This window comes from Lineus longissimus, chromosome 5, assembly GCF_910592395.1.
Source record: "Lineus longissimus chromosome 5, tnLinLong1.2, whole genome shotgun sequence".
Lineage (NCBI taxonomy): Eukaryota > Metazoa > Nemertea > Pilidiophora > Heteronemertea > Lineidae > Lineus > Lineus longissimus.
In genome coordinates this window covers 21,055,290-21,067,793 of record NC_088312.1, presented here as the reverse complement: position 1 = coordinate 21,067,793, position 12,504 = coordinate 21,055,290, and the positions used below count along the sequence as shown (strand labels likewise).

The 12,504-nt window shown below is 41.9% G+C and overlaps 1 protein-coding gene across 2 annotated transcripts in view; it reads right to left on the bottom strand.

Moving 5' to 3' along the window:
- Nucleotides 1-6,622: 6,622 nt before the first annotated feature.
- Nucleotides 6,623-12,504, bottom strand: part of LOC135487789 (potassium voltage-gated channel subfamily KQT member 1-like) — a 105,446-nt gene continuing 99,564 nt past the window's right edge. The window contains exons 15-16 of one of the 2 annotated variants that reach the window (XR_010446887.1): nucleotides 8,875-11,970; nucleotides 6,623-8,791 (exon numbers count right to left, since the gene is read on the bottom strand). Coding sequence is in view for 1 of the 2 variants with exons in the window: in XM_064771871.1 (XP_064627941.1) it covers nucleotides 11,851-11,970 (120 nt within the window). In the remaining variant the exon portion in view is untranslated. Of the gene's footprint in view, nucleotides 11,971-12,504 lie in introns of both variants that reach the window. The other variant, XM_064771871.1, reaches the window with a different exon arrangement.

Genomic DNA, 12,504 nt, shown 5'->3' with positions numbered 1-12,504 from the left:
AAAGGACATTGTTGGAGACACTTCAATTAATGCACATGTGTTGTGGCTAATCTCAACTATACCAAAACAATGTATATCACAGTTTTATTCCCCTAATCCCAGGGCCCACTAATATTAATGCTATCAAGTATGTGCTTATGACAATTTATGACAGCTTTGACGACTACATATACGATAATTACCATTTAATGGGCTTATGTTGTGAGTGTGAACAACGCGGGCCAGAGGGGGTTAATCGCCTGTTGTCGTAATGTTTATAGTCTGTCAAAGTTTGGGTGGGACAAAGAAGGAACTACAAAGAACGGACTGGGAGGTCATCATCATCATTATCATATCGGCTGGGCTCACTATGAATACAAATTATGGGCGTTTATCCAGCTAGGGCAAGGGTCTACTTCGGCGCAGTGACAGTAGTGTGGTGATGCGGTCCTACTGTCTGCCTTGGAGCATGAGCAGGGGTATTTTCAGTGTCGAGTCCACTTCACGAGATGGCACTGTACGGAAAAAGCCTAAATGGTCTTGGAAAACTTGCCAGTTTTTGCCTCTATGTCTCGTTCTTGGTGATTGGTGTCAGATTCTGGCGAAGTGACCATTAGGCCCTATTAGGTTTTAATGAAATTCCATTTTTTTATCAGTGGCACCACACGGACCTGATTGACAGGGCGGGATCAATGCACAAGAAGCCGACAGCAACCTTTATCAGACGAAAGCAGATGACAGAAAAATCAACAATGAAAGTGGTCAGCGATTTGCACATTAAAATTGATAGACGACTGTTCCAAACTTTCTTTACGATCAATAGAAAACACACCAATTTCACCATGATTATATGATTTACGATGTAAATCATGATCTGACTGTTTTCAATCTTCGTGACAATTGCTCTTGCACGCGGGGTCCACAAGGCGTACTCATTGGTCAGGCGATGCCAAATCAGAAACTGTGGAAAGCAGACGACCACTGGTGTGACGTCAAGACGGAGGCTGTGCCACGCGCCCTGCGCACGCACGAGCCTCGCGTGAGCCAATTAACATTAAAACATAAAAAAGGAAAATCAGATGATTCGATCTTTATCTCATTTGTTATTTTTGTGATATCATGACTAATTTAACGCACGTAATGATCGTCCCAGGTGCAGCAGAGAGCGGTCGAACTTCTCGACCGGGTGCACCAGTGATCTAACAATAATCATTGCCTCGCCAGACGGCGCTCGAAGTACGCAGCGCACTATATGGACTGCCAATCGCACTATAGACTGCCAATCGCATTATAGACTGCCAATCGCACTAGAAAGCCTATCGCTGTTAGAACTCTGGGGAATTTCACACAATCCCCAACCAGTGGCGCCAGACTCAAACCAGAGCTGAGGTACTTGGGTATCATGTAGCACTTGTTGCATAAAACACCACATATATGTCGTTTCTTGAACTAAGGTGGCGGAGGGTCCATACCTTCCATCGATATAGCCATTTTTACGCTCTTGAAACTATTTGATACATCGAAAAACATAGTAGGACTATTCTTCAGCGGACACTTTTTCATGTTACACTGCATAATTCAAATTGTGTGGTGCGCAGAGATCAGCACGCGCAGGTTTTGTTGTTACACTCCTTGAACAAGGCCAAAATTATCCCAAGGCGCAGAGGAAGTTCATTGTGCGCATGCGAGGAAACTGGCACGCGACAACTCGTGGCGGTTATCCGTCACTCAAAATTCAAATCATCATTGTCAAATTGTCCTACAGACATGCAAGATCGCCTCCGACGTTATGAGAGACAATTAAACGTCTATTTAATGATAGATCTCCGACATTCTCTTAAAGCGGGTGAATTTGGTAAATCTCTCGGGACAATAGGCCAGGGGGTGTCGCAAGCTGTCGCGTGCCGGCACGCGACGCATTCATTCGAGTGGGGTCGAGGCCCCGACCCCAGCTGTTGTGTTGGGGTATAACTCAAACAAAAGGTACAATTGGAAATTTGTGATATTTTGAAAAGTGAAAATAGATTTTGTAACAACCTGTTGCAAGAAGACAATAGACGGATGCGCCATCGACACGCGTCTCCCCCACTTGAAATCGTATACATGTACTTGAAATGACTCCTAATTGGAAACACTGTGTCCTAAAATATGTTGCAGTTGTACTTTGAACATCCATGGTTCACCTTCCGGGGAAAAGAAGACGCGATGTCATTGGTAAGCCATGCATCACCAATCTTGCGACCATTGGCAAGTCACTTTTCAGTTTCACCTAAACTCCATCCTGAGCTTCAGGGCCTTTCACTCGGTACGGATGACCTTCTGTATCAATGCGGGAGAGGGGATGAGCGTGCAACTTTGACTTTTTTTCTAGCCTCGGGGTTAGTTTGACCGTGAGAGCGGGGCTTGATCCGTCCCACACTAAAGGCGCCTGACCCTGGTGTGCGAGGATCCCGAAACACAGCGACAAGTGGATCAATGGATCCCGATTAACCCGTCTTATCGATTATGTAGCGACCATAACATCATATTACACATTCCTAGCCTCATCTCAAAGATGGAATCGTCAGAACAACTAGCCCTAAATTAGCCATCTACTGGGAAAATATTTTTTCTCTGCCAAAGGGAATTTTGTACCGAATTTCCAGATTTCCTTATCGAGTGCCAATGCAATCATCTATTTCCTTCTTTTGATATGAGACATGGTATTCCCACAATAATATTTTCATGCAGATATCCGATATTTTATTACAAGGATGTTGTTCCAAGGAATACTTCCTGAGTCATTACAACTCATGGTGAGGTCTTCTCGGCTGGGCTCATTGGATTGGTGAAAGGAATAAACAACGTCCCCATGGTGATTTCTGAAGTCTAGCTAGAGCTCGTCTCTGGGTGTAGCTCCTATTTTCGTTAAACAAATTACTTCCCCACACTCATTTGTCTTATGACTTCAGCCCCCTTATTCCTTAGCCCTTATTGAATCAAGGTCTTAGCATTTCACAGACTTCAATATCCCTCATCTGACCTCATCCCAAGCAGCGATACCAGAAGAAGCTGTTATCAAAATGAAAGTCCGACATCATGAATATTATCACTTGTTCTTTAAAATCTGCCCGTCCTTGTTTTCATCCAACCTGGTCCGACCCTGACCCCACGCCCACCACCAGCAATTACAGAGAGATTATCATTTTATGATGCTAAATCCGCATAAAAAGACACCGGATCAAAAAGATGTCCCATAGTTCACCCGCATACCCCCAGCAGACGATTAGAAGAAGATGCAACCATTTTCTCTCTTCCTGATTGGTCGCAACAAAAGTTGATGACGTCACGATGTTCCGAAACCTTTGAAGGACGCCTGACCGAAGTGTCACCTCAATAACCCAGAGTTTCATGAATTTATCAAGCAATTTCACACATTGTTGTACATTTATTCACTTTCCATCCAAACGTTCTCAATACTTTTCCATTTTTAACAAAAACGGCCGCGCGAATATCCGGGATTTTCGTTGCAGCTTCAGACGACAGGTTGATTTCCCGCCAAAGCTCACCTGCTTCCGGAAGATTTCACCTTGATCAAAGAAACATCGTTCAACAATCTTTTTGACAAGAATCGGACCTGATTTTCCTGTAAATCACACAATACACCTGCAGATAATGATCATGATGGTGAACCATTGTCAAATATAGGATGCCCCATTTACGCTCAGTTGCCAGGAACAGGACCGGAAGTCCCACATTCGACCGACAGACAATTTGAGTATTTTGATATCTACTGAATCAAAAATACATCGCATTTGAATGGTTTTCAAATCCACTTTCTCAAGTGAACTTGTGTTTTCATTTCTTTGAGGTGAAATCTTTAAGTCCGAATTATCGAGTTGAAATTCCTTTAATTTTTCGGACCACTCACTGCTGCGAATAATTCGTTCTGTCACAACTACTCTTTTTCCCTCCTTCCATAATAATTCTTGAAGAGGTTCTTTCAGGTGGACAACATCGTCTGTTAACAGAGCTACTGGTGTTTATTCATGAACTGTCACAAGTTTTATTTTCCTAATCATAATAAAACCTGATTCGCCATCAGAGCAGAGGATGCGCTGAACTCTTGTAGAAGCTTCTGATGTGTGGGAAAAATATGTTTTACACCAAATCATAATAAAACGCTATTTTCTTTATTGTAACGGGTTATTACAAGCGTTCGTGCAGTGACCTTTTGAGTTGATTCTGTCTCTTCAAGGTAGAAGATGGTTGTATCCGAATTTTCAGGCATTCTTTGTTAAAGGCAAAGCAGAGGACTGTGTGATGTTAAGATGTTCCAACCTTGTCCGCTGGGCCCATTTTGCACATTCATAACCATTGATTCAGACCGGGAGGAGCAACTTTGGGGACGAGGAGGGCAATCAGAATGCTTTTGTCGCTGATCTTTGGTCTCAATCACGTTGGTCCCGACTTTGTTTACATTTATTGAAAAGTCTATGCATTATAATGCAGTATCAGATGGTCAACCTAGGGTGAACGTTCAAAACTATCGTCTGCAACGGAGTGATAAGATCGGGTGATTGGTCACGCAAGGACTTCCCACAGGGCGAGGGTCAAAATAATTGGAGGAGATTTTCTCAAGAAAAGAGACAGGATGGACGGAGTTTGATACCAAATTGTTTAATGATGAGTAAACTGGTGATCTGTGGACAGTGGACGAGGAGGATATTCCCATGCCAAGGAGACAGCGAGGGATTGTCGTCTGCGAGCGCGGTGTCCAGCTTCTCCTGCAACAAAAGGCAGACTGGACTGTCAGTACATGTAGTTACAAAAGGTAATCTTCCCGCTGGAATGCCGCTAATCCACCGAGAGCTCTCGTCTCGTTCCCGCCAAGATCCCGACGATCTGTACCGATGTTCGGAGAGTGACTTCACGTCACGAAAAGACGGAACTATCTCGGAAAGTCAAAAAATAGAACCTCTCTATTTTAATAACACGAACACAAGTTGTGAGCATGACGGGAGACGCGGCGGACGGGAGACCGTGGACCACCATATTGACCATCAATGTTTTGGCATTGCTTGGCCTTTCATACAACGCGCGTTGGTCGGCTTCGGAGGGAATGGGTCTTAGCGGAATGGTGAATCACGCGCGAGTTGTCCGCGAATGGTCCGCGAGTTGTCCGCCAACTAATGCACACATTAGTTAGGTGGGTCAGAAGCTGGAGGGTGATGATCCGCAATATTGTGATGCTGCTGGAGTTTCATTCAGAAGATCTGAAGAGGACATCCGACCTGGAAAATTTCACTTTTAATTCATATTAATTGCATACCGAAATGATTGGAACCTTCGCCAAAATAATAGTTAGAGGTGAATCGGAAGCGTCAGTAGCAATTTTCGAGAGCAGAATTATTGAGCTCACGACCCCCTGACCTCACTGGTTACAAAATAAAGCCTCTCTATACAATTATGTTTTAATGTGATTATACATTTTGTCACAAAATCGGACTTCCGTTCGGAAGCATGGCCGACCATCTGATTTTTCAACATTATGGCAACTAAGAGAATGGCTATTTTACTATGGGGTGGCTTTTTGTGGCGGGATCCTTTTTCGGTCAAGGCCGCAAGGGGTTCAGTGCCAGCAATATATATATAATCTCACCACATGCACAGGAAGTTGGGCTGGCGTTTTTGTTTCAATGTGCCTGTCTCCAGATATCGGACATTGACTTCCGCTGCTGTCCATGTCTCGTATAATTGAATCTCCGTCACAGCCTTCGACAGATGATCAAATCGTGGACATTTCGTGGTATCCTGTGCACCAAATTACGGATTGTACGTGGTGATGACAGGTTAGATTTCTGTTCACCTCAGTTCAACTTGGTCTTACCTCGAGCTCGGGACGCGGGTCCGGGAGAATGGAATGTCATTTGGAGGTCACGCATGTAATCCAACCATTATTATATCATTATATGAATAGCCCGAAGTTCTTTTTATTTAAAAAAGGTCGAAAAGTCACTGGTTACGCTGATGTTCGCGTAGCTGCGTGTGGCCTTTTCAATTTACTAATGTACAATAATTGCTGTGGACGTAAAAGACCAGGACCAGGCAAATATATATCCTATGCGTTCGGCCACCAATTGTGGCAATTGTCGTAGTGAATGTATATCCAATTCGTCCATCTATGATGTGATTTTGTCTTAGAGTCTATAAGTCTCCGGTTGTCCGATGTGATGTGACATTGTCCAAGTGGCTAATTCAACATGACCTCCTATGTGCTGTGACAATGTCTAAGGAACTTTATCTCCAATGTGCTGCGACACTGGCTGCCTTTATGCAACAATCCACAGGACCTCCAAAATACGCTGACATCATCTTTATGAGACAATTTACAGGATCTCAAATGTGGTAGGACTTTCACTCAGTAACTAAATCGCAACGACGTATAAAAAGCCCCATTGTTTTTGAGACGGCCTAGTGTCTGTATCTCCAAAATGTCAGATGGGCACCAGAATTTTCCATAAATCATTCTGCAGTCACTCGTGGGTGTGGCAGGAAAAAGCACCCTAACATTTAGACTCCCAACAAAGTGTCCTATCTTTAAGGCTTAAAGGGACTATAGTGCATGAACTCTCAAAAGACAATAAAGACACTAAGACATCACTGATTGATCATTTGGCTTCATTTATTTACAGTACAAGACATTTACATCATAATTACAGCAAAAAGTGCAATATTTGGCATTGATATAGAGGGTCAGCAGACATCTAAATATACTTCATGATCTGGTATCTGTTTTTAAAAGTGGGACTTGCTCAGACAGACCCCTTTTAACCCCGGGTAGACTAGAGTCTTTAATACATCTGTTACAGTATTTCCAAACAGAATTTGAAAGAGATTTTGGCAAAACAATGGTTCTGGTCGTAACTGTACATCGGGCATGTGAATGTCTACAATGAAACTACAGGTGGGTCATCATATAAACAAGTCAAAGCTTTGTAAGTAAAATATCTTCAGTGGTAACATAATCAGACCACTGGACTTCAAATTACCAAAACATTTCATTACCATGACTACCGACTCTGGTACTCGACAGTATTATCCTCATTTTAAGCTTAACCCCCCCATCCCATTTCTGAAACACCTATAAAGAATGTTATCTATATTATGCCTCCTAACATCTTCTAGTCATGCATCTGACACACTTGTGCATGTTTAGGTGCATAAAATCAAGTAACTGGCAGTAGAACCACATGTCATATGGCTGGTTTTAAAAAATTGATACTCAATGACAGTGGGGTTTCTATACACACATGTCAGCTATAATGATTATGTTGTGATTCACTTCAGTAGAAAATATGGGAATACATTCCGATTTTATTGCTCCTCAGGAATGCAAAGTGTCATGTAGTTGATATACTTGATAATCCTGTGCATATTTACATTGTGCTGATTAAATTATGTCCCCATACGCAAGGACCCCAGGCTAAATGAGAAGATTTTCTCAGGGTTTTTAACAGTTTTTGGCTACAGTCCAAATCACAATTGAGATCCCGTAAATTGGGCGTAATATACGCGAAACATTGGCGTGCAACTCGTACGTACGCTGCGCATCACTGACGCGAAGCAGGACAGATGTCATTTGTGACCTGGACTGTATTTCAAAGTTGAAGTTTGAGTTTACAGTCTGATATCAACAATGGTAGAAGTTAAATATTAAATGTTTTGGGAGAAAAAGATCTTGGAAGTAAGGAAGGTAGATACATTGTAGGTGAGAGACTTAAAGGGAACTGAAACCGCCAAGCCAGTTCGTATGACCTCGTTTTCATTTCCCGCGTATTGGGTGATCAGAACGAGGCATGAATGAAACATGGCGCCTAGCTGTCAATCATTGAGTGACGTCACTATTATGGAATTTACTACGAAAACTCATGAATGAAAGATCGCATGACTCACGTGATTCTCACATGATTCTCAATAATAACAAATTGAACTGCGCATGCTCGGGCACTGGGGGCGGAGCTACAAATCTGAACTCGAATAGGAAGTTGGAAGTTTGACTTTCTCGGGCGGTGAAAGTCGAAAAGTTGAATAAATCGCTCGGCGGTTCCAGTTCCCTTTAAGAAGATGATAATGGTTATCATTAGGTGGGTTAAATGGTAGCAGATTTCTCTCAACACACTCTTAATAAAAATGTTGAAATCGCATGATACCCTCAGTCTGACACAGAAAGTCGCCGATCAACGGCAAAAAATGCTAAACTGACTACCTCGCATATCTACCCTACTGTTTCATATAAATTTCTAGGCTAGGTGCAAACTTCTTCAAAATTGGTCTAGTTGGTACAAAATCCATGTATTTACATGTAAACCATCACTCATAAATGTAAATCATGACCTTACAAGTAGTTCTTCACAAGGGCAGTGTATTTTTTACAAGAATTATATAATTTGATTAACACATATATCACACTCAAATTGGTTTTATAAAAGGGAGGCATCCTAAATTCTACAGAAAATTTCCTAATGGCCGCCAAAACTGAAATAGAAAAATAATAAAAATTGTCGCAAATCGCTAAAAAAATGTTCCTGTCAAATATTGTTATCACCAAATTATTGGGTTCACAGTAACCTCAGACAACTAATTATCCATTTCTATATTTGGGTTATTTCCTGTTCGATGACTTTGGAAAATTACAAAAACTGCTAAGATATTCTACCAAGTTCGACCAATCATAATAGGTCTATCAATCCTCGCCATCAATACTCAGCCCGTTTGCCAATCTTAGTAACTTAATGAATAATGGCCCCTAATCTTGGCCTTATCCTGAAACCTGTAAAATATCAGACCCACTCTGACTATAGTCATCTCTACACCTTTGAATATATGCCCCTAATCTTGGCCTTATCCTGGAACCTGTAAAATATCAGACCCACTCTGACTATAGTCATCCCTACACCTTTGAATATATGCCTATCGACCGCCAACATCAGTGCTCAGTCTGGATAAGCCTATCATAACCAGACCTTCTGAAGAAGCCCCCGAACCGTTGGACATACCCTGCAGCTTGTCTGCACCTCTGTGAAACCACTCCCTTCAGCTTTGAGACACTCACACACGAGACAACAGGTGCAATAGAACTTGTGCGTCTGCGCTCGAGCTGTGGAGAGTCCGGTAATAAGGAATCTTTGCGACATTTCCGTTTTCGTTTCGTGAATTTCGTAAACTTTTTCAATGCCCAACATTTCTTTGTCTTCTTCTTCAACCAGTGGACATCACCAATTCCTGAAGATTTGATTTTTGATTTCCCCAAATTCCACCTCTTTCTGACGTTCTTGTTGAAAACATCCATGTCACCTGCTCCAATGATGATGTCGTCTGCTCCAACAATGTCGTCATCTGCTCCTACCATGATGTCGTCTGCTCCTACTATGATGCCGTCTGCTCCTACCATGTCGTCTGCTCCTACCATGTCGTCTGCTCCTACCATGTCGTCTGCTCCAACAACCAATGCTTCTTCAGTTATCAACCTCTTCCAACCAGGAGTTGAACACCTTGGAACCCGCAACTTCTTCAAGCGACCATAAAAACCCTTCCACCCCAACGTCGGGTACCACATGAACCGTTTAAGATGCTTTCGTCTCAAATGCCTCTCATCATTCAGGGCCTCAACTTTTGCACAATCGTAATGTTTACAATAACTTCGTTTTTGTACTGTCTCACTCATGATTGAGGGGTACGAAAATTTAACAGTTGGCATTGCAAAAGCTTAGGGGTAACAGAAACTATTCCTACTGACTTCAACGACAAAATCCTGGGAACACTGTATGACAGCGCACTAGGATTGCGTACAACCTGTTTAAGTAATCATCCATTCACTAAAACCTGCTTACAAATCCAACACATGTACTGTATTCGAATCCTGCTGTACGCCTTCAACGAAGAATCTTATCATTGGAAACAGAATGAAATTTGGGTCCACGAATTCTGTGCTGATTTTTCGCTTCTCAAATCACTTACTTCAGTTCTCAATACTTCAGTCCATAATATTCCTAGTGTGAGTCGATGCTTTCTACGTCTGCGGTATATTCCACTGAGAGGTTGATATTTCAGCACTGACGAAGCGATTCACGAATAGGCCTACTTGACCCAAGTTGCCAAAGCTTCAGAGCCTCTTCACTTCTCAAAAGAACTGAGCGACAAACCACATCATATCTCACCACAACCCACGGCCATTTCAAATCGCAGACAAGCAAACTCCTCTTTTTTGAATTATTCTAGGGTAATTGGACACATTCAGCAGCTGAGAAAATGCATTGCAAGTGTAAAATGCATTGGCCTGTTCTAGGAAGTGGGCTAACTAACAAAAGTCGGAGGTTAAGAAATCATTGGCCTAGAAATGTTACGACTCCTCAGACAGAATCAAAATAACATTCGTGGGAGGGAGGAAGCATAATTGGTTACAGGTCAAGTAAACCCTGTATCAAACCCTAATTTCAAATTCACCCAAAGTTTTCTCGAACATAAATGCCCCCCCCCCTGACCCCATTATTTCAAACAGCAAAAATTCACTGCATGTACCTTTCAGTTGTGAAAAGACTTAAAGGAGGAGTGTCTCCTGAAAATGCCAGCCAGCACTAATGAGAGTTCCTGTGTATAGAGGGCACTGAGAGTATGCATCCCAAAGTGTATCAAGTGTCTTTGCATGGGATTATCAAGAAACTGATTCTTGACCAATTGGTTATACCATAAAGCGCCATCTATGTTTTACCGTAAAAAATTACTTCACAGCAAACTTGGCTGCTGTTCACATCTATTTGCCCTGTGCATCCATTGACGTGATTAAAAACATCATATCTAAAAACACTGGAATGGCGTAAAAGTCACATGACAGTCTGTACAATGGTCACATGATCTCATATTTACAATATTTCACATTCTATAAAATGTTTTGAGTTTTGGTACAATCTATCTATGGTGTGTGTACATTTGTACAATTTTCGTAAAAAAGATATGACAGATTAAGTAGTATTTATATTCTTATATGGCAATGTTTCCTGTCCAGTAATGATATCATAGAATCATAATATGATTTTATCTATTCTGCAATAACTTCACCCATAATTGGTTAGTATTTTGACACATTTATGTCCATGGAACCTTTGTTTTTTACTTCATGAGCCTAAAAACAACATCTTGTGAATTTAGAATTGTTCAAGAAATCATTAGTCATGACATCAGTTTAGTTTATCATACTTTGGATCACTGCTAATTATACCTACTGGGACATAGGTAATTATTTTTTGGCAAATATGGGTTAAGTTCACCATTTTGATTAATCCACTCACCCTGCACAAAGCCATAACCATTTCAAATAGCATTTTCGAGAAAATCAATCTTTCATGATTTAACACCCACAGATTCATCCTTGGTTTTAAGTTTATCAGAGTTAAATCTATTTTCCACGATTTCTCTCCCAAAACCAATCTTTTACATTCTTGACTACAAACATGCAGCCACTCTTGTGCTGATCCATGAATCTGTCCTCATCTCATTGACAGCCACACCTCGACTCATTGCATAAGCCCCCTATTGATCAATCCGCACACTCACTCCGCAACTTGAGATCAAAACGATTCAGAAATGTCACATTCTGTAATCACAGTACCTTACAAAATTCTAAGCCTAGTCGCGTTTCGCATTTTGTGCTCAGAACAAGTCTATAAATCTACATCATCACTTGAATCTGCTTTTCAGCGGAAATAAATGACGTCATTCCTTTTTGGTTTTCTTGGCCAGAATTAGCAATCAATGTTTCAATTTTGAAGCTTCATATTCTGGAATCTCTCCTCACACTAGAGGGCTCCACTTGACCCCCCAAACTTGCCTCGGCTATACTTCCTCCTCCTTGGACCCCTCGTTGACTGTGACACTGACCGGGGTCTCCTTCCGTTTGACTAACGTATTCAACATGTAGAGGCACTGGTCCATCTTGTTATCTAGTTTGTTCACCTGAAAAATACGAAGAAATACAACATAAATAAAGTGTTCAACATGTCACCGAGTTTGATATTGATTGCCGGTTGCAACGACCACCGATTGTTGCTGCAGGCACCTGTGATGACCATTGCAAAATTTTGTCGCATGTGATCATGATCGCAGATCACAGCGACAAAAATCGCTTGTTGCGAGGCGCTGGATGCTGAGATCTCAAGCCCTGACACTGATACACAATCACTGACTCAGTCCAGCTGCTACTTTCGAAGAAGAACAGATTGGACACCACAAATTTGTAAACATCCATCCGAATGGACCAAACCTGGGGTTAAAATCACTTTTTTAAGGATTATTTTTTCCCCTCCTCCCTGGGGTGTGTACCAACTAAGGGACAGGGTGGAAATCTGCCCGAGGGTATCAACTTTAAACCCCTTCAAGGATGCAGGCTACATGGGCCAGCTTCCGCAAGAACAGACTGGACATCACAGATAAAGAATTCTGCAGCAAAACAAACATGGCCCTTCTTTGCATTTAACCTTGCCTGAGGAA